Source organism: Vulpes lagopus, chromosome 11 (assembly GCF_018345385.1).
Source record: "Vulpes lagopus strain Blue_001 chromosome 11, ASM1834538v1, whole genome shotgun sequence".
NCBI classification, from domain to species: domain Eukaryota; kingdom Metazoa; phylum Chordata; class Mammalia; order Carnivora; family Canidae; genus Vulpes; species Vulpes lagopus.
In genome coordinates, this window is record NC_054834.1 from 38,082,919 (window position 1) to 38,106,932 (window position 24,014).

A 24,014-nucleotide genomic window follows, 5' to 3' on the forward strand; every position below is an offset into this window, starting at 1 on the left:
CATTATTCCGAGGAGAAGCTTAAAGTAATATCCCTTTCCTGATCTTAGGTCTGGGTCTGGACACTGCACTCTGGTGTTGCCTCTAAATGATCACCATCTTGGGAACGATGACCTTCACAGTTACGAAAATATTAATTTTCAGGCTCCATCTTGGCCCTACTGAGTTCCTCCAACATAGTCGTTCTCAGACTTGGCTAAGCTGAGTGCAAAACACTGTAAAGTTTAAAATAATCTCCAAAATAGTTCTGCCCTCTATTAAATTTTTATTATTTGTCCATTTACTTAAGTCCCTACAGAATTTGTTTCTGCCTTTTGAAAAATTAAGTGTGTGTGTGTGCGTATGTGTGTGCATATATATCATCTATCATCTAGAGTCAAATAGAATACATTTAAGTGACATAATTCGAACAAGCTAAGGTTAAATAAACAAGAAACTGTTCTGTTCCATCATGACTCACCATTCTGCCTTACTTAACCGATGGTGGGGATAATGGGCAAGCCTCAGGGTTGCAAAAAACTAAGGCAAGATACTGGGATGGGGGGAGTAGATTAAGGAGGGAAAGCAGGAATAAAGATAAAGTTCCAGTGATGTGCTACATGCTTTAAAACCTGATCTTAATTTACCCACAAAGCGATTATGGTCATTTAACAGATGAAGAAACTGTGGGTCATATCTATAAAAGTAACTTCCTGAGGTAAGATGTCAGATTTAAATCATGTCACCTTCCAGACCAGCAGATTTAGGAGACTCTGCCTGGTGTAGGAGCTCCTTTCTAAGTGCTCCAAACCTTCCTCAAGCTGTTTCTTCCACCTGAAATCTCCCTCTCCATCATTCCCAGAGTGTAGGTCAAAATTCCTGTCCTCGGCACAGGCTTCTCAAACCCAGCCCCATGACGTTCATTTCTACCATGTTGTCACCTGCATTTGGGTGCTCGTTCCATCTCTCCTGCTAGATTGAAATATCTGGTTGAGCAAAATGCCCTTGCTCTACTTTACCTCATTTTTGGACTAATATACTGTAAACAAACAAAAAGACACTTATTAGAATGTATTTCATTAGGAAAGTACTCAGGATAGAGGACAATGCCTTGAACTTTCCAATTTCCTTCCATTCCTAGTTATAGATTTAAGGACCCTCATTTCCAAATTAGTGGGTTTGATCTCAGAGTTCCCTCCTTTTATCTGCCTTTTGAAATCAAAGTCAAGATTTTGAAGATCCCTTAAGACATATTTGTAATAGCCATCTCCAGAAGAGCATAGATGTTTATACCTATTTAAACATAAATATTTCAGATTGCTTTGCCTACCAAATACTATAAATGGAATATGAAAAATAGCAAATTACTTTTCCATGAAGAAAATGAAGCATTTAAGTCATGCTAAAACAGTTCCACTGAGACCAATTTGGACTAAAAAGTCAATCTTTCTTAGAAATTTACAATTACAGGGCACCTGAGTGGCTCAGTGGTTGAGCATCTGCCTTTGGCTCAGGTCATGATCCCAGGGTCCTGGAATCGAGTCCCACATCAGACCCGCCACAGGAACCTGCTTTTCCCTCTGCCTATGTCTCTGCCTCTTCCTGTGTCTTTCACGAATAAACAAATAAGTAAAATCTTAAAAAAAAAAATAAATTCACAATTATAAGCTAAAAAACACCAGGGATCTCCAAAATTCATTCATACAATCATTTCATTTATCAAAAAATATCTCTTGGGATCCCTGGGTGGCGCAGCGGTTTAGCGCCTGCCTTTGGCCCAGGGCGCGATCCTGGAGACCCAGGATCGAATCCCACGTCGGGCTCCCGGTGCATGGAGCCTGCTTCTCCCTCTGCCTATGTCTCTGCCTCTCTCTCTCTCTCTCTCTCTGTGACTATCATAAATAAATAAATAAAAATTAAAAAAAATATATCTCTTAATTTTTTACTAATAACCAGTCACTACACTGGAACCACAAGCTATGAAAGCAAATAAATAAGAATTCCCATCGGGGATTTGAAGCCCATATGAACAGACAGGGACCAAAGGCAAGTACACTGAGATGTGAGAAATGATGGCTGTGTAAGAACTGTGATAGAAGTAAGTACAGGGTGTTCTTGAAGAGCATTGCAAGGACACCTAACCCAGACCAAAGAGTTTAGGAAAGACTTCATGAAGGATATCGTGCCTGAGCTGGGGACTGAAGGGCAAGGAGAAACATATCAGCTGAAGGGAAGGGAAGCCAGGCAGAGAGGGTAACATGTGCAAAGCACAGGAAGTGCCCGAAAGCTCAGTAGGTGTGAAAAACAAGCACCTTGATATGAATATAGCACAGTGCAGGAGAGGAGGGACAGCGGGGTCAGCTGATGAAGGTCTTTTTTTGCCACGCTAAGCAGATTGTCTTTATGCAGCAATGAGTGGATATCAAAGGTTTTTTAGCAATACAATGACACAACCCTATATATGCATTTTTGAAGAATTACTCTGTCAGCTGAAGAAATGATTGCAGACAAGTATGTATGGGATATTTAAGCTATTAACAAGTAAAACTCGAATGAGCATACTCCACAAAAAGCCAAACCCTCTGTAATAATCAAGACTAGCCCCACATAACACACAGAATGATTTCAAGATAAAAAGAGTAGTGTTTTTTTTTCTTTTTTTAAAAAAGTTGGAAATTCTGGCAAAGAAAAAAAGAACTCAGAAATGAGAGAGATTATTGAGGAAAGGCAAAATTTCAACGATGCTTCCTTGTGTGTAAAGCAAAAAAGAATTCTTTCAGGGGCTAGGAGCATCTTTGAAAGCCCGGGCCTCACAAGAAAACAAAGAAATGAGAATAAGAGATGAGAGAGTAAAAAGAATGAAATGCCATAGAGGAAAGAACAAGGAACACAGCACGATGAGCTACTGCAACTGAAATTAGAACTGGTGATGTGGGCCTGAAGGGGATGAAATAACAGTTATTAGCAACAAGCAGTTCAATCTGCTAGAGCCAGTCGATTCAAAAATACAGTGACCGTTGGTGGGTAGGTGGATGGTCTGGGTAGCTGGGTAGCCCCACAGGTCATTCAGGAATCCAAATTTATTCCAGTCGATGACTCATCACATTTCCAGTGCTGCCCTCCTTCCCACAGTGTAGCCTACTTCACCACAACATCGTGCTTCCAGCCCATCAAAAGGGGAGGAGAATGTCCATGGAAGGCAAGTGGTTTCCTCTTAGGAAGAGAGGCACAGGTTGCTCAGATCACTTCCATGCTTCTTCCAGTAGTGAGATCTGAGTCACGTGACTGCCCCAAGCTGCAGAGAAAACTGGGAAAATTAGACCCTAGCCAGGAGGCCTCTGACCAGGACAGAAGGGAGATCAGGGCGCCCACTGGTGGTCCTCATGGGTCACAAGTGGCAGATGCCCCCTTACCAGGGAAAATGAAGACAGAAGATAAGCCATTATATATTTTCTATCAGCTTACATTTTATGACTTTCTGTCACATAACTTCTTGCACTTTATTTTCATATTATTTCTGTAGAGTAGGCAGATCAGGGTTTATGATAAAGAGATACATGCAAGCAACATCTAGTCAAAAGACCCACATGGATGGACTCAGACTCAACCCCACATCCAGTGAGGATAGAGCAGGTGGCCAGGCAGCCAAGGAGGAGGACCTCTTCTTCTGATCATCCACGTGAGAAAAGTCATCCAGAAACCCACACACAAAAAAACATACAAACATAATCAAATTTCACAAAATGAAATAAGTGGAAAACAGATTTAGCCAATTTTCTCCAGTTTGTTTGTTTGTTTAATTTGTAGCATTTGTGCTTCTGAAGTTACTAAATCTTAAAACTGAACAAAGACCTTTGGGATGTCATTGAGTCACATGGATGATTACCTAATAAAATTGTTGCCAGTTCAGAACACTCAACAGTTTGGTTTTGTTCTTTTAATTAGATGGTTGTTTTGGGTTTGGGTTTCAGTTCTGATTCAGTGAAAGAGGGAAGGATGTCTATAGTGCATTGTGCACTCATTTATATCCACTAACCGTGATAAACCAAAGTTTCAAGTCCTGTATCTCATAATGACTACCTTATAATTTATATACTAATGTAGTGTAATATGAACAAGGTAAGAATTGGTAAAATTTATAATATAAAACTATAAAAGAATATTGGTGAACCTGCCCCATACAGAAGTAAAGGGTGCACACACTTGTGAAGTATTAACATCTAATGTGCATTAGTCTAGGACTTTAGGTCATTCTTGTTATCACAGAAAAGGTGACATCTGTTCTGTGGAATTCCATATTTTTGCATCCAATAAACATGTTAAAATGTTTTTATGATTATGCACATTAAGATAAATCATTTTTAATGATGTGGAGCACTAAGCATATATTTTTCAGTATTTAAAATATTCATTTTAAATATGATGGTCGAAAAAATTAAAAATGTTTTTAAAATTTCGCTGTTCAATTCTCCCTTTCCAGATGTGAACCTGGAGCCTTATATGACATATGAGTATAGGATTTCTGCATGGAATCGCTATGGGCGAGGATTCAGCAGAGCCATTAGAGCCAGGACAAAAGAAGATGTGCCTGAAGGAGTGAGTCCCCCTAGATGGACCAAAATGGATAATCTTGAAGATGTGATAGTCTTAAATTGGAAGAAACCTATACAATCAAATGGTATTAAGCTATTTTTAAAATTGAAATAGGAAAATCCTGTAAATCCATAAGGAAGTTGAAATTAGTGTGATCTACATATAATTGGCATGCATGCCAGGACTTGGTGTCAACCAAATGCATGGGAATAAGAGGAATTATTGTCAACTCTATACAGGGGAATAGGAGGAAAGTATCAAAGATATATTCAAGATCTCCAGCTTGAGCAAATTCTAGATTACAGATATACAATATTAACCATTAAAATTATTTTCTGGTAAAAGGAACATTAGGTGTGTGCCTACTTACTAATCCTTCATTTTGTAAAACAGGCCTCACGAATGTTTAGGCCCCCAATTGTTTTCTGGAACCTTCACATATATCTGAGCTGCTTTCAAACAAGCAGACTGTTAAGGAAAGGCAAAATGGTTTTAATATTGAAAGTAATTTTGTTTGATAGAGAGGGGAAATAAACATAAATGATTCTTTAATTATCTGTGTCCAGAATCCCTCTCTTCAATAAGAGTGCCTATCATTAAGAACTGCTTGAACGTAGCACATAATAGGACATTAAAAGTAAGTAATGCTATATTATACCATTTCCTCAGAACCCTAGGACACGTAAGTTGTTTGCCAATAGCTAAAAGGATATGACACTCCAATCTGGGCATTTCTCTGTTTCTTTTAGGTCCTATTATTTACTACATTCTTCTCCGAAATGGGATTGAATGCTTTCAGGGAACATCACTGAGCTTCTCTGATTCAAAGGGAATTGAACCATTTCAGGAATACTCATACCAGCTAAAAGCTTGCACAGTTGCTGGCTGTGCCGTCAGCAGCAAGGTAAGGGGAAGTACCCAAACTCCAGACAGAAGTAGCCAGTGTGAAGACTAAATGAACGCCCAGGTTGTGAATGATTTTTCCAATGACAGAAAACAATAGCCACCTCAATACAGTGTTAAGTAGGGTGTTCATGTGGCATCTCAATTGAGTATGAGAGATCACTGCAAAGGAAATGTATACAAATATCAATATTTTGTTAACTTAAAAAAAGAAAGAGAACTTGGATCAATATTATCCTCTTTATCACATTTTTCCTCAGCCAACTAGTTTTAAATGATCATCTGTAAATCCATCATCATTCCCAAATCATGCCGCACTTTAAAAGAGTTTCTATTTAAATATCACATCAACAAAAATTGCCTGCTCTTGAAAAACAGAAAGGAGCAAAAGAGCCCAGCATAAAAAATAAGATGATACCAAGACTTCTGCTACAGCCTTGGCAAGAAACGAACTCATGCAACAGGGATCAGAATGGAGAATATTCTGAAGATACAACAGATAATGGGAGGATGAAATCTATAGAACTTGGAGTCAACCAAATGCACAGGAATAAGAGGAATTGTTGTCAACTCTATGCAGAGGAATAAGAGGAAAGTATCAAAGATATATTCAAGCTCTCCGGCTTGAGCAAATTATAGATCACAGTGCCACTCTGCAAGCAAATAAAAAAATAAAAGGGGAAAATTTGAGTGTAGAGAATAAGATTAAAATTTTAAATGTTTTTTAAAAATATATTTAAGAGAAGGAGCAGATAGCAGAGAGGCAGAAGAAATGTTATTTGGCACATTAAGTGAAAACGTCTTGTCAGAAGCTGGATTATGAAGTGACTGAATTTGCTAGAAAGATCCATGTGAGAGTCAAAGCAAGGAGGTTGAATAGGGTCATTTAAGGAGAAAAGAGATAGAGACAAAAACAAGACCATAGGTGATGAACCCTGAGGATGTGAAGAGCCCACAAAGGAGACTGGAAAGAAACAATCAGACGATTTAGGAAGGAAAATAAAGAAAGAGCCATTTCAGAGGAAAGCCAAGAGCAACAAGCACACAGAAGCTCTGATTCTTTTCATGTGGTTACAACTTTAGAAGAGCAGCATCCTCACACACTGTGCAAGAACCATCCAAGTAAAACATTCAGTCAGATGGATCAGCTGCAGTGCATATGTGCAGCTTTTTATTCAACAGACCTCCAGAAACATCTCTGAGCGTGCCACCATTTAAACAGATGGCAGCTGATTGGCCCAATCAAAAGTTATGGTCCGAACGGTCCTCGAACAATTCCCTGCTTTTTTTTTTTTTTTTTTTTTTTTTTTTTTTTACGTAGGCACAACTCCTGCCTACCAGCTGCCAGGACAATTGGTTAAAAAGTGAAACCAGAGTTAATTCTGTGAAGAAAACAAATGCAGCCAATGTTTGTCCAAAATCACATTTGGATAATGCTGAATGACTGGCTGATTTATCCTTTTTTCCCCTCTCATTCAGTTCTTTTTCTAAGACATCGGGACAGACATTATCAAGCCATCCTGAGTTTCATAGGAAGAACACAAAAGAATAAAAAAAAAAAATCTGCCCATTTATACTGTTCAAAGCATATTATATGCAAGCAAGTTCAGATGTGGGTTTTGCTTCATATTTACTGGTGCTTAAAATGTACAAAATCAGGCTGTTAAAATGCAAAGACACTGATGGGCCATATGGAAGAGAGTTATCAAGAGTTCTCCAGTAAGACAGTCTGCCAGCCAGATTTTACTTGTTTAAACTGAGGGCTGCACTCCGCCGTCAAAATTGTTGTTGAACCTGTTGTGATAAATGGTAGTCTGAGACTTAGGTAATGTATTCAAGGTCAGATTTCATTGTTTAAATAGGATGGGAAGAAAAGAATAAAAAAGGGGGACTGTTTCTTCCAAGCCCCTGCTAATGATATGCCAGGCCAGACAACAACATTTTAAAACAAAAGTGACATTCTCGTTGATCAGAGTACCTCGTGGCCTATGACCATAAATTGCTGGTTAATTCCTGTGTTTCAGGTAGTTGCAGCTACTACCCAGGGAGTCCCGGAGAGCGTCCTGCCGCCCAGGGTCAGGGCACCCAGTGCGGAGGCCCTGCATTTGAGCTGGAGCATCCCTGAGAAACCAAATGGCATCATTAAAGAGTACCAGCTCAGGCAGACTGGGAGAGGTCTCATCTACTGTGGCACCAATGACAGGAGGCAGCATACGGTCACAGGTGAAAAAAAACAGAGGAAAACCTACCGGAAGAGTCTGTCTCTGTGGTTGGGGGGGCAAAGCATCCCAGGGGTGTGCGTTTGATATATGAGGTCACTTCGAAAGGACGTGTTCTCTTGACATATGGTCAGGTCCCACTTATCCATGCTAATAGAAGAGCCCACACTGGCAGCAATAAGCCACAACAGCAGATAACTTCAGAAATAATTTATATTTGGCTTTGATATGCATTATGTGTAGGGTTTTTGCATCAGTATTAACTTTTTTTTTTTTTCTCAGACAAACGGTAAGATGCATTTTCATTCCCCAAGGATATTCTCCTAGATAATGGGACTAGGCTAGCCAAGAATGTACTGGAAGGCAGGGAGAAATCAGCCAGAGGCTAACACTTATCTACTGAGTGGGTAACTAATACACAGAATGGTTGACAGGTGACTGTTTGTGACAATTAGCTATTAACATCAATTAATAGTGATTATATTAGTTTTATTGTTTGTTATAGCATTTACTATAATTAACTTTCGTAAAATAATAATAGTACAGTTAAAATAGCATAAAGTCAGATAATTGCTAGAAGTGATTATGGTAATAATTAACATGTTTTGGTTTGAATGTCACTTCTGAAGAGAAGAGAAACATCTTCTGACTTCCCCAATCTAAGGAAGCTTCTCTGATACACCATCGCATCACCATGTCTCATTTTCATCACAAATCTCTCACTGCCAGATAGTGTTTGTTTTTATGTCCCCCTCACTGGGATGTAAGCTCCAGAATTGCAGAGATCTTCTGTACCTTGTTCAAAACAGTACTTCCAGCGCCTAGAACAATCCTGGACACATCCACAGACACTAAACAAATGTTTGGGGAGTAAGTGACTTTCACGTGTGACACTGGGCATGTACTATCTCATTTGATTCTCTTCACAAACCAATGCGGTAAAGAGTTATTACTCCCATTTTACAGAAAAGAACACTTTGAGATATTAAGTAACTTAGTTCATTATTTAGATCTACTGAATTATCCCAAACAGTTGTGTAAGTTTGGATTCTGAGGCCACAGGCAAGAGGTTACAAACTTACTTTTCCCCTATTGAGAACAGCTTCCTTTCATGGCCTCCTGAGTAGATGTTCTTCTTCCATTGGACCCCATGGCTTGCAGGGAACATTGATACTAAAGATAATGAAACCTGTAAGAAGTGCAGAAAAGCCTGGAAGAGTGTGCCTGAGTTTTCCTCAGAGGAGGGACAGGTTATACTACACGGTGGAAAAATCAATTCATCCTGATTTGCTCTTAATTCTATGACTCCCTGACACACAAGCAGGCATTCATTGACAGATGTACCCTGTTTTCCAGAAGTGCCAGAAGCCTACAGAAGGGGCTTCATAAATATTTGCAGACCAGCACATTGCATTCCTTATCTGAAGATCCTGAGCTAAATCAATGATAATGGAGATGGAAAAATGGAAAAAGCCTTCATCAATTCATATTATTAAAGTTATTTCTTAGATCATATTTCACTGAAAGTGAAAATGATCACAAATAGTTGAAATGCTGTTGTTTTACATAATAAAACTTTACATTTATATTGTGCTTTATAATTTGAAAGAACTGCTTGCCTTTGGACACGTTTGGTTCTCATCATATCCCTATAAGTGAGGGATGTTTTAACATCCACATTTAAAAGATGAAGAATTAAAGTGACATGCTTAGGGTGCCCAAGGCATCAGAATACCATTTCATTCCAAAAAAAGAAAAAGGAAAGAAAGAAAAAATAAAGAAAGAAAGAAAGAAAGAAAGAAAGAAAGAAAGAAAGAAAGCAATGTTGCCTGCTTGCTGTGTTCTAAAAGAAGATTGCTGCTTTCAAAAAGCTCCCAGTGACAGGGAACACTGATAAGTTAAGAACTAATTGCAAATACACCATAACTGATGCCACAGCAGAACTCTAAAGAACACAGTGGGGGGAATCAAAAGAATGACTTAAAGTAGAAAATGGAATGACAATTGCAGAGTTTTAAAAGCCAAGTTAAGGCACATTTAGACCCTGTATCAGTAAAGGTTTCACAAAAAAACTGGGATACAGTGATAAGAATGTTCTCCTTCTTACCCTCTCTGTTTAGCCAGCATGAGCTTTAAACTGTGTGGGCTGTTCTGGTTTGCATTTTTTTAAAAACCAGCATTTACATGCCAACAGACTAAATTCAAATGTAATGTTCAAACCAACAGGATTGATAGCCTCATTAATTATAAAATAATTGGGAAAATTTTTCTTTAAACCACCTTCACTCCACCAGTTCTTCCTCTCATTGTCATTTTTAATGAATATTTTCATGTCAGAGAGGATTTCATACACCTCACTTGATGCCAGAAGTTCTTTTTTATTAGGATAAATATTTTAAAGTTTTTCTATGTGCTTTTACTTTTTATAAGATCAGTAAAATGAAAAGTAGCCTTTAGAATTCATTTGGTTCATCCTCTGTACCATTTTAAATAGATTTAGACAGTACTTCACTTGGGCAAGACGGTCCTAAAGAGAAATGTCTTTGTTGAATGAAGTAAACTTTCATTCAGCAAAACCTTGCTGAATACAGAACCTCCTATATGTAGTTTCTACAGGATGGCAACGGTGCCAGGCATTAAAGCATCTAATACCTGAGATCTATACAGTGTTCACATATCTTATCTGCCAGGAAAAATTCAGTTCCATAGTTCTCTGACTGACCAAATTCACTATGGAAGTATTTTATGATATCAATGAGTATTTTATTGAGTTCATGGAATGAACAATCAAATTCATTTTACATTGCATCTCAAATGTTTGATCAAAGAACTGCCTATACCCCCTGGGGTAAATGTTTTGATTTTCTCATCATTTCCAAAACCTTGGCATTCCCTAAGTTAATAGTCAAACGCTAATGAAGCTGTAGCACTAGTCATCCTGGAGCCTGAAAATCTAGGTCCTTAGAAATGACAGAAGGGAAAGCGAGCACCTTGCCTCAGCCCCATTGTCTCCATGCTTATTTTTAATTACCTCAAAGCTTTAGAAACATGATCCCGTAAATGCTTTGTGGGAATAGTGGCGAATGCACTCATCATGTGAAATCCATAAATTGCTTATAATCCTCTCAAGATGTTAAAAAAAGCATTAAGTAATTGAAGACAGGAAGTCCTCAGTTAATTATTTAGAGGTGTTATCAATGCTTTAAGTAAACTGAAGCATTTTCTGCTATCTCACTGAGCTGAATACCATGGGGACGAAGGAGAAACAGCCATCATCTTCTCATATCCGCTAATGCAAACAGCACATGGCAGCTTGTCAATAAAAGACCTTTTCATATCATTTATTACTAAACAGGTCCCCCATCCTGCACAGAACAATTGGGATGGCAGTTATGGCATTGTTTCACTTTGGGTTACCACTGCTTTGTATATGGGCCTCCTAGCGTGGGCACTGGGCAAAAGAGATGGGGAAAGGATTAACTAAATAATTAGGGCCACCGAGAACAAAATGAATTAATCATATCCTCTTTAGCGGCAGATTTGATAAGGGCTTATGTGTCTCTTAACTCTGGGAAAAGTGTTTTCAAAATAATTTATGAAAAGTTGCTTATCGCTGCATTTTCCTTGGAAGGGAAGACCCACCAGCATTAAGCTGTGAGGAGAGAACAATTTGCCTTTTCCATTTTCTTAGAAGCTCATGAAGATGTCCTGTGCTAAAATAGCATACACCCTAACAATGCAGGTGGTAGCAGACATGCACTGTTAATGTACTGAAACAGATATCCTGTTGAAGAAAAAAGAAATGACCATCAGTATCACAAAATATGGAATTTCTTTATATGGGGATCTTACATTTAGATAACTCTGCTATGTACTCCCATAGTAGCCGACACGTGGCTCTCATGGCATTTATTATAGTTTATCACAATATCCTTCTTGTCTTTGTTCCTCAGCTAATAGGTGAAGCTTTTTAAGGATAGACAATAGCCTCCTTTTTGCCATTGTATCATCTACACTATGACAGGCACCCATCATATTATTTAGTGTATTAAGTATTCAAGAATATTTGTTGAGTGCGTAGATATTAAATAACTAGTACCCAAATGATTTTATTCTGACTGGATACAAAAATCATACTGTCAAATACGTCTAAATCTCAGGCAGGAATGGCTACATAATTTGCGGAGTCCAGGGCAAAACGAGAACGCGGAGTCCTTTGTCCCAAAATTATTTAGATACAGCTCAACATCCAAAAAACAAATGATTCAATTAAAAGGTGGGCAGAAGACATGAACAGACATTTCTCGAAAGAAAATATGCAGATGGTCAACAGACCCAGGCTCAGCAACACTCATCATCAGTAGAATGCAAATCAAGACTACAATCAGATGACACTTCACATCTGTCAGAGTGACTAAAATAAAAAGCACGAGAAACAGCAAGTTTTGGTGAGGATGTGGAGGAAAATGAACCCTCGTGCATGGTTAGTGGGAATGCAAACTGGTGCAGCCACTGTGGAAGACAGTATGAAGGTTCCTTAAAAAGGGAAACATAGAGCTACCCTATGATTTGGTAATTGGACTACTGGGTATTTGCCTGCAAAATACAAAAAGAGATATATGCACCCCTATGTTTACTGCAGCATTATTTATTTATACACCCTAGCCAAATTATGTAGCCAAATTATGGAAGCAGCCCAAGTGTCCATCAATAGATGAATGGATTAAAAAAATATGGCACATATCCACACTGGAATATTATCCAGCCATAAAAAATGAAATCTTACCAGTTGCAACACATGGGTGGAGCTAAAGAGAATAATGCTAAGCGAAATAAGTCAGAGAAAGACAAATACCATATGATTTCACTGATATGTGGAATTTAAGAAACAAAACAAATGAACCAAAGGAATAAAGAGAGAAAGACAAACCAAGAAACAGGCCTTTGACCCTAAAGAACAATCTGGTGGTTTCCAGAGGGGGAGAAAAGGGTGAAAGAGGTGAAGGGGATTAAGAGTAGAGTACGCTTACCATGATGAGCACTGAGTAATACATAGAGTTGCTGAATCACTATATTGTACACTGGAAATGAATATAACGCTGAACGTTAACTATATTGGAAGTAAAAACTTAATAAAAATTTTTAGAAAAGAGTATATTTTTCAAAAAAAAAAATTAAGAATTTTTGAAAATAGAACATAGAATCAAGCACTGTATCCTTCTCTACATGGGATCTTGGGTCACATATCCATGCCTCCAGCCTTGATCTCTGGCAGTCTGGATTTATTGGCAGTGTATTTCTTTAACCGAAACAGAGAGGAAGAAAACTAGGATGATGATCACGTCCTCAGAACAGCTTCCAGAGCTTCTCTTCAGTGGTCTCAGAACATTGCATGTAGCGCTCTGTACTACATTTGCCCCAGCTACTACCTGACTACTGACCACCAAGCATCAGACCTATGAAACTATTTTCATTGATATGAAAGATCTAATCTATATCTAATATTTCGTCTATTGTCATAGATATGACAATTCCTTTTATTTTCATTTTTCCAAACTTGAGGAAAACTTTGTGCCTATTTGCAAAATAAATACATAAATAATAGCATAGCATCAGTCGCCATTTTATACTTTAAAAAAGTCTTATTGATAGAATATTATAGCCAAAGAATTACAATCAACCGCTGTCTAGACAATAGTGTTTAAAGAAAAAAAATTTCCCCTGAAATCTCAGTTTCAGGTTGCTTGCCTGGGTAATCACTGCTTGTTTTGCCCCAAGAGCTCGAAAGAACTCCTGCTCTCTCTGCAAAATATGTCCTTGTCAAGCTTCTGCACAGCATCAGACTTTGCTGCCACCTGATGCCACATTGCGTTTCTAGAGAAGACTCTGCCTGAAAATGTAGAATAAAAGTGGCTTTGTTCTAGGAAGCACCAGACTCCAGAGAAGAAAAACATGTATTAAAATAGGGTTACTAAACTCAAACAAGCAAGGGTCTTTTCTTGGGCTATCTTAATAATAGTTTTGATGTTGATATGCATTTGGAAAGAGAGTCTGCCAAGAAATAGCTTATCTGGGAAATGCTTCTTGGGATGAATCTGATTATTAAGATATTGGGGAGAGGCGCCTAAACTATGGCCTGGAATTTGACACAAAATATAGAATTAAGAAACAATTAAGCTTGCAGCAAGTTGTCAGAAGCAAAAGTCATGAGATTACCTCGCAGGCATTTGCAATGCAAGAGCACCTTTATTTTGATGTTTTGACGCCCAGCTCATGAGCTATCAACTGAATTTGTACTTTGAAGCCTCGATAAGGGAAACGGTTCCAATGGCTGCTCACAAACAGGCAAGAAATTGGCTTGACTAACCGGGATGCATAGCTCCTGAGGTTGTGGTGGGTGGTCCTATCATGAAAAGGGAATCCCAGCTTGTGAGCTCCTGACACATTCCTTGATCCAATTTCATGAAACAAATCATCATGTAAATGCACCTTAGATGTCTCTAAAGCAATTCCGCAATATTTTAATGTATCAGTTTTGAACATCCAGATTTTCAATTATTAATTTAATAGGAATCCTGCTATAATTCTACCCATCGCAGCCGGCGTTGCCAGTGGGTGCTGGAAGTTCCTGGGAGTCTCCATGTGCAGAGACGATCTGGAGGGGATCACTTAGTAAGAGCCAAGGCCAATAAGGGCAGAAAAAAAAGCATTTCACAGCAGCAGGATTGCATGTGGATTCAGGGGGACCCTGCCAAACACCCAGTTTGGGTGAATTTGTACCGAGATCAGCTTCTTGCCCAAAAGGTGTATATTTGATAACTACCTACCGAAAAGTTTTTGAGATAAACCAGGCCTTTCAGCCCTTGAACTCATCACTGACCAGTTTGATGGAGAAACTTTCAAAGTTTGTATTTTATAGGATTATTTGGTAATTCCTTAGAAAACAGCAGATGACATTATAGAATAATATAAATTCATTATACGAACGCTCTGAAGTAGCACTTGCTATCTGAGATTATAATGGACAAAATGCCTTCTCCTGACTATTAATCTGGATATTAAAAATTGGAAACAAGCTGTTCCTTATCAAATGTGACTGACACTGACAAAGACGTTGGTTCTGTTTTCCAAATCATATTTTTTGTGATTCATAGGCAGACTCCAGGTGATCCCTTTTAACACACATTTGCTCTGGAACGTAATGTTACTTGAAAGTATAATTGTCATGAGTTTGGTTATAGTATGCTTCTTTCCTTTAAGAGAGAACATGATTCCCTGTAGGGAAATTCAAGTAATTTGCAGCCACCATAATCTCCACTGCACTGAAATGTTAAATGCTTGGCTTTTCTCCATGCATTTGCCTTTCTCTGCTCTACAACTCCTATCTCCCACTCTTAATTCAATGCTGAGCACTTGAATGATGTTTTCTTTTCTCCTTCTACTCTTGGACTTCAGGATTAAGTTACAGTCAGAATGGTTCCTTTGAGACATCTCTTTATTTCCCTCTTCTCATCCTGATCAATTCATGAGTCGTTTTCAGTTGCTGTGCCCTTTTCAATGCCTGTTACTAATATTTCATATATATCTCAGTTTAAGGACCACCCATAGAGACTTACTTAAAATGGCAACAAATTCCAGTTGAAATGCATTGATTTTATTGAGTTTTACGGAGTCATATATATGAAAGGTCATCCAGTTCATGTAAATCATTTATGCCTGATGGCAGTCGATGCTTTCCTTACAGATTATTTGAACCAAGGCTGTTAGTAATTTAGTCCTCTGACAATATGAAAAATCCAAGACCTAAGTAATAGGACGTGGACAATTATGGATTCGAGTCTTGCCTTCCCTCAAGTTAGTCTGTAACTCAAGCAGCCTCCACCATCATGCCCACAGTTTAAAGATATGGAAACTGAGGCACCTAGAGGTCAGAAAGCTGGCCCGTGGCAGTCGCTAGTAAGTATGTAAGGGATTAGGACCCAAAATAATCTAACTTCACAAGCTTCTCTCCTAACAGCAAGGCTGCACCACTTCAGTACATGAATTGTGGAAATGTTCAAAATGGAAATATTTAAATAAATAAATAAATATTTATTTATTTATTTATTTACTTATAAATATATTTATATATTTATAAATATATATATATATTTGTAGTGTGTGTGTGTCTGTGTGTGTGTGTGTGTGTGTGCTTAGTGGAAGTTTCATTAGGCTTTGGGCTACCTATGTCATCACTTTCCTGTGTTTCAGAAGCCCGACCCTATTGCTCTGGACCATACTTCTCAGGCCAGCTACCCAGACTTCTAACCTCACCAGAGCTTATCTCTATAATAATAGATGAGTTCCTCCACTTGTCTATTCTCTGACTCCCTTACCTATAAAATAAGCAGATAATTGCAGTGCCTCAGGGAGTTAGCAAGGGTTTTGATTATGTTAATATCCATGAAATACCCAGAAGAAGGCCCCCAAGTGGTGTTCAGTAAACTTCAGCTACTGTATTTTTATGTGATCTAGTAATCAATTTCCTAAAAAATAACTCCATTTCTCAAAAAGTATATTTAATTAATGTATAGAGTCCAGTGAAAAGACAGGTTAAAATGGAACAACAAAAATCCCCTGAGCTTTGTTTTTTGTTTTACCTTACTATAGTTTTTTTATTGAGTAGATGTTTGAACTAAATACTTCCAACATATTTCTTTCGTTTTAAGAATAGTTGCAATGTTTTCTACCACTTTGACATCTTTCAGATGCTCTTTAATCTTCAAAGGGAAGAAAGTTGTTGAAAAATTTCAACGTGCTTGGCTATACTCTTATGTGGTGGGAGGGCACAGGGCTTGGTGTTAAAGTTGTGGGTTCGTCTCTACCCCAATCTGATCACTCGTTTGCTGTAGAGCATTTGCTTCTTTGAGCCTCAGTTATTTTACCTGTGAGGCAGGAATAATAATTTCTGTTCTGGTGATATTTAAGGTGAAACCTCTTCACCTTTTCACTAAACCTTTTCATGTTGTTGCTAATTGTCTCTCCCAGAATCTTGTAACTATCTCTAACGTGCATAGGGTAATAACAGCTGCTTATGGTCCCCTTGTGTAACGTACAAGAATCTGAACTTGTGTGCCAGCATGTGACATTATTAGTAATTATAATATTAGTATGAGTTAGAACTCTTTTTCTTGCAAGTTACAGAAAACTCAGTCCAAGCAGGCTTAACAAATGAGCCTTTATTGGCTGGTGTAACTAAAAAAATCAGGTGAAGACTGAAGGCTAAGAAGAATCCAAGACCCAATTTCTTTTTACCTCTGAGTTCTCCTCCATTCTCAAGCTGTGTGTGGTGAACAAAGAACCACGCCAGCAGGAAGAATGAAAGTTCGAGTTCAAGGCCTACCTTCCATTAGCCTAAATCAGGTCATAGACTCAGTCCTGAGCAGTGAACATTGCAAAGGGAAGGTGGAACTGTGTCCAGAAGTAGTCAATATAGGAGGAATCAATTCTAAACAAAACACAAAGCCTATTAGTGGCCAAAAGACTGGTTTCCACAAGGAAAACTGGAGCTGTTATAAAAGGAAGTATGATGGGACGCCTGGGTGGCTTAGTGATTGGGCAGCTGCCTTTGGCTCAGGTTGTGATCCCAGGATCCAGGATCAAGTCCTGCACCAGGCTTCTGCGAGGAGCCTACTTTTCCCTCTGCCTGTGTCTCTGCCCCTCTCTCTCTCTCTCTCTCTCTCTCTCTTTCTCTCTTTGTGTGTGTGTGTGTGTGTGTGTCTCATGAATGAATGAATGAATGAATAAATAAATAAATAAATAAATAAATAAATAAATCTTTTTTAAAAAATAAAAGGAAGTATGAATGGACTCTGGAAGGTAAACATAGCAGCTCTGGAGGTGAAGGATACAAACTGGCAAATGTGAGTTGAAATGAAATGAATAATTCCACCTTTGTTCCATGTGGCCCTTCAATTGGCCCCCTACCCATACTTCAGGACCGGACACAATCCTTGAGGACAGACTGCCCATGAATTAGATTAAGTCCATCTGTCCTTCTCTCCTTCACTTAAGGTCTCATGCCTCCCACTTTTGTGTTTCCTGTTCTTCCATCTTTGTCTCCTTTCCCCAGTTCATTACATCCTTTCCTCTTGACTGGTGATGTCTTTGAATTCTGCTGGCTTCCTGACCTAGGCTCTCTACCCAATGCTCAGCTCTGCATCCTGGCTTTTTGATTCTGGTACTCCAGGAGCTTCAAGAGCTGCATAATCCTCCACTAGACCTGGCCCAATGCTCTGCAAGGCCAACCCATTCCATCCAATTTAAGCACCTGTAACAGACTCCTCTGGCACACTTTCCTTAACCTATCAAAATTCGTAATGAGCTAGCTATTCCACTGTTGTACCATCTCTAAACAGCTGTCTTCTAGTGTTCTGAGCTATATATAAAGTGGATTCCACTAAACCTGCTTCAGAAAGATTTTGTAAGGAATGGACAATTTCTATTTTCATATACTTTAATTTTCTTTTTAGCTGCTATCCTCATTGCAAACATCCTCAGACCTCTCATCAACCTTAGAACACTTCTGTGATGACAAATTTTCTCTACTTTTTCTAAGATGTATCCTAAAATACATCTTGCAAGAAAAAAATCTCTTCAATAGTCACTGCTTATTGGCAATCACCTTAGCTAGAACACAAAATGAAAAGGAGAATTAAGCCTCATTTTGGGCCCCCCCAAAATATTTGTTTGTTTTTGTTTGAAGAGAAAATTCCAAATAAAGATCAAGCATTGCTTCACTTTTACCCAGCCATACTTAAGTCTGACATTCAGACAAAATCTAGAAACTATTTATTGTTTACACATTCCATTATTTTTTTATTATTTTAATAAATATTCTGTAACTAAGATAGAATTGCTTATACAAGGAATAGATGTTATGGGCAGAGATACTCATGGAATTATGAGGAAGGGTCTATTTGGTCAGATCACACTTTGGCTGGATGTCATAGACATCATAGCCTGACATCTTTATGGAGCACATTTATGAGTTTTGTGTTCTCTAAAGAGTATTTAACAAACATCAAATACCTACGATAGGCACTACTAGGGGAAAAAATGATGAAAAAAAAACCACTCAAAGACGTAAATCTTACTCTCAAAGGGCTTATATTCTAAGTGAAAAAGTAAGATATTCAGATGAAACAGTGTTACAAGGGTCTAGACCCCTTTTTCAGTAGCAAGAGTAAAGAGGGAGCATTGTCGGACTAAATCAGCCTGCCACTGAAGTCTCTGACCTTCATACTTAGACAATTCCTCCCGTTTTCTTTTGAGCTCTATATTTTATAATCTTTGGCATTTTCCCATAAACTTTTATCAAATATATATGGCTTGGGTATGGCTTAGATCTTTCATCATATTTCTTATCTATAAATCAGGTAAATATCAAAATTATGTAAATCCCCCATAGCATCCAAATGGAAGATTACAATCAAATAAGTATCCGTATCTTATCACTAAATTGATAAGGAAACACAAAGGGCTTTGAAGCTGAATCCTGAAGCAGCTCCAGCTGCAGAACATTATTGCTTTAGCAGAGAACCCAGACGACTGCTCTAATTCTAAATGAACTGGTTAATTTTTTCATTGATTTAACAAGCATCTACTTTGTGCCTGTCATTATTCGAAGGATACAGTAGTATTTTTTTAGATATAGTATCCTTTAGTGATCTTTTAGAGCTTACATCCTAGACATAGAGACAAACAATAAATGAACAGATGTAATAAAACATCAGAAAATGTTGAGGCCCTATGAAGAAGGAAATAAATTGAAGGAAGACCAAGCGCTGGGTGTAGTGTGTAGATATTCCTTGAGGAATCTTTAAAAATCTTTTAAAATGTAGAATTTGAGCAAAAATCTACATAAAACCACAGAGTGACAAATGACTGTCTCTGGAAAAAGTCATGCCACCAAAAGAACAATATATGTAAAAATGTAGTTAAGAGCTCATGAAAAATTGATATGATAATATTAGATCCCTGTTATCATTTGGCCCAATTGTTTGACATATAGACTAAGCCAATTCTTTAAGAAAAGAAAATCTTTTTAGCTTTGGCACTGTTTGAATTTTCTCAAGAATCAAGGCAAGAAATGTTAGCCTCCATTGACTCCTTGTCGAATGCTGCTAAGGTTCTTCTATTCAAAGAAAGTACTTCTCTAAGTAACCCATTTCATCTTCCCAAAAGCCTTAGAAGCTAGCTCCTGTATTTCCCATTTTTATAGATCAGCAGATCAAGGCAAAGAGAAGCCAAATAACTTGCCCAAGGTCACTAGCTATGGAGTCGTAAAGTCTAACAACATATAATTTCTACTGTAAAAGGATTGCCATTCTTATTTTTCCTGAGAACTTATTGAGCAGTTACTGGGCTGTGTCATATTCTGAATACAATAAGCACTATCCTTTCATCAAATTATTCTTAATCAGTGTGTAAAGACAAAACCAATACATCCCCCAAAAACTACAGAGGTTAAGTGTGAGATGGTACTCTGGGCACATACAGAGAAGTGCAAAGTTAAAAAAAAAAAAAAAAAGTTGGTGTGAATATAAGCTGAATATGGCTTGGGGCTAAAAAATGTTGAATCTAACCTTCTTTTTATTTTTTTCCACCTTTATTCATATAAGAAGCAATTGCAGAAACTAGGATGGTTAGCCTGGAGAAGAGAAGACTCAGGGGGGATTTGATAACTGTCTACAAATATTTGAAGAACTGTCATGTGGAAAAGAAATTAGATTTGTTCTATATGTCCCTAGGGGTGCAAGTGATGGAAAGAATTCACCACAATATAGGGAAAGGACTTTCAAACAAAATAAGGAGAACTCTAGAGCTCTCTAAAGATGGAACGGGCTCTTTGAGAGATGAATACTGTGATTGCCTAGGCAAGGCAGTCTTTTCAATGACCTCTTGTACAAGGGAATCAAGAGAAAGATGGATGGGTGGATGGATTGCATGAATTTTAAGATTTCTTCTAGAGCTTAGAATTTATTATTTTATTAATGATAAATGAAATTTCTATTTATATCAAGCTGCTTGTAAAGTTCATATCTCCATTAAAGAGTGTTTTCTGCTGTTAATATTTTTGGAAATTGTATCTACAACTCCACATGCTACTTCTGGTGCTTAATTGATAATAAATAATCCTCTCAAGATGTACTTTATTTCTTGTTTGCTCTTTCTAGGTCTCCAGCCATACACCAACTACAGCTTCACACTTACAGCTTGTACATCTGCTGGATGCACTTCAAGTGAGCCTTTTCTAGGTCAGACACTGCAGGCAGCCCCTGAAGGTAATTAAAAAATATCCATGATTTGGGAGAAGAAGTTTTCATATGGCATTTTGAAGTGAATTCCATAAACCCTTTCATGTCAAACAAAGAAGGAATAAAATTGACAAGTACAAAATAAAATTGTATTCTAGGTTTCCATTCTTAACGTTGGATTCAACTGTAAGCCTCCCAACATAAATTTTGCTTTCAGTTCTTTAAACCTTTTAAATTTAGTTTTCTGTTAAAAAAATTATTATATACTAGGATATAAAATTCCTCAAAAAATCAGAGTTAAATATTTCTGGAATGCCTGATACATAACAAGGACATGCTCACTGCTGATGTTTACTTATTTACTACCATGAAGAACTTACCATCAAGTCAAAGGCACAGGACAAGTACCAAAACTTAAAGAGAGAGAATTGGGGAACCTGGGTAGTTCAGTCAGATTAGCATCAGGGTCTTGATTTCGGCTCAGGTCGAAATCTCAGGGGTTTGATCTTAAGGTTGTAAGATCAAGCCCCTCCTTGGTCTCCATGCTCAGCATAGAGTCTACTTGAGATTCTCTCTCCCTTTGCCCCTCCCACCATCTCAAATAAGTAAATAAATAAAACCTTTAAAATATATAGAGGGAGAATCTGAAAGGTGATGGTAAGAAAGAACAAATGGTCAATAATATTGTAATACTGTATGGTGACTCCACTTATTATTAAGTAACATATAAAACTGCCAGATCAATATGTTGTACACAGGAAACTAACACTGTATGTTAATCATACATCAATTCAAAAAAAATGAACAGAATACTCAAGTTAATCTGAAGAGGGAGAGGTTATAACCATCATGAAAATCAAAAAATGTTTGTTAGAGCAGGTGAGTTCTGAGATGGACCATGAAGAACAAGGATTTTGACAAACACGAGATGAGATACAGAATTAAACACAGACCATCACCTAGGAAGGCAGATTGGGAAGGTCTATTAAATGTAAAATGTTAATTTTCTATGACACAGCAGTTTTACATTCACTCTCTATGCCAGAAAATCCCGCTTCCACAAATGTACAGGGAGACAGGTACCAGGATGTTTACTGAAGCATTTTTGTTTGTTTATTTAATGGAAAAATATTGGAAGCCAGTTAAATAGCTATGCATAGGGGAATTGCTAAATAAACTCAGGCATATGCATATTATGAAATTCCATGCCTCAGTTTCAAAGAGTGAGACAATCTAAACATATGAAGAGGAAATTCAGAACTACATTAATCCATAGTATCTTTTATATATAAAAATACAGAGAAAATCATACTCATTTCTATAGATAAATAAAAATTTAGAAAAAATTCTGGAAGCATACACACATCACAATGGTTACCAGTGGGTTGGGAACTGGGGTGGGTGTTATCACTTACTTTTAGGAGAAAGATAGGCTGAGAAGCTTGGGATAGTGATCAACTAATTATTTTGCTCATCTTTATTATCTGCCTGTTTTCAATGTGGGGGAAACAGAGGCATACATGAGTTTCTCAACAGAACTATAATGTTAATTACCGTTGGAGAGTCCTGAAGTGCTTGTCCATTACTCTTCTAATGAAAGGGATTGTTGTACCTCAGAATATTAGACCTGAACTTCCTACCAGTAAATGGGGAATAAAATGGAAAGTTCCACATATGGGGCATATGGCTCCTCACCAGGATTTCACTAATGATGTTTTCTATATAAAGAATGTTTCATGTCAAAAAGCTTAGTGTTCCTTTGAAAGGAAGAAACCAGCAGTGGATTTTTTGGAAAGGTAAACTATCAAATGGATACTTTGATGATAATGGATAATTTCTAAAGGATCTATCAACCAGTTTTGGCTGCAACTCAAACATGGTAAAATAACAGGGTCTCTTGCTTCAGTGTACTCATCAAATCCATATATTTAAATTCTTAGAAAATATGCGTCTATTTTCCTACTTTTCCCAACAAAATTTCTTGAAAGAGCTCAGATTTCATGACTTAAAAATTATAGCTTTCAACAACACAGGGGAGTGTGAGATGAGAAATGTTTTACCTGATTTCTTTTTTTTTAACTTTACACACCTTTCCTTTAACCCAAATAACTGTGCAGAGGAATAATAAACCAAATGGGCTTTCCTCTGCAGAACGAACATGGATTTAGAATCCATTTTCTGGCTGCGTCAGTGCCATTTGTGAATAACTTGTATGTGAAATAAATGTAGACCGAGTACTTAAATTGGGGGGTGCAGGAGAACAAATCAACAGCAACTTTAAGTTCTGTTGTTTTACTGTACAGTGGAAATAAGCATATTGTATCATGTTAAATTAATAACCCAAATATAACTGATTACCAAATGCCTATTTGAGTGAACCCGACATAGTTTGAAGGTCTAATACTTGAGTGTCCTAAGCAGATGGGGGGAAAATTAAAAGATTAAAAGAAACATTGGTTCATAGTCCCCGAGCTCTTTTCTCTCATTTCTTTTTCATTTTCAATAAAAAAAAAAGAGCTAATGTACATTACTACCTCATTGATAAGTTGGACATAATTTTCTACAATTTTATCCATAGAGAAAACTGTATACCTTTAGTCAAATAGGAAGAGTTCAAGTTGGATTTTTGTTCTCTCTTTTTAGAATTACTGCTATACCAGCAAGCTCTAATTAATTTTAGAGTTCAGTCATGCAAAATTGCAGGCATGCTTACCTCCAGCATTGATAACGGGGGGGGGGGGGGGGGGGGGGGGGGGGGGCGGAAGGGGGAAGAAGATGAATCTTTCTCAATTGCATTCCAGATCTCTCTTCCTCTGACCTTTTTTAAACTGTTGATGTTCCTTTAGGTTCCACCTCTACTCTCTGCACTTGTAACTCCACAGGATCTCTTTGAATTCTCAAGCACAAGCTTCCAGAGTCCTCTGTTCCCACAAAGCCTGCACTTACAGATTTAAGGCCTACGTATCCTCCAGTCTATAGATATTTTTATTTAGGTGTTTTGTAAATACTTCAACCTCAGTATTC

General features: G+C 37.7%; 1 protein-coding gene across 1 annotated transcript in view; it reads left to right on the forward strand.

The window, feature by feature from the left end:
- Positions 1-24,014, forward strand: part of USH2A (usherin) — a 689,554-nt gene that overhangs the window by 533,631 nt on the left and 131,909 nt on the right. The window contains exons 52-55 of the mRNA XM_041722698.1: positions 4,458-4,655; positions 5,320-5,474; positions 7,498-7,696; positions 20,910-21,017. Coding sequence (XP_041578632.1) covers positions 4,458-4,655; positions 5,320-5,474; positions 7,498-7,696; positions 20,910-21,017 — 660 coding nt within the window. The remainder of the gene's footprint in view (positions 1-4,457; positions 4,656-5,319; positions 5,475-7,497; positions 7,697-20,909; positions 21,018-24,014) is intronic.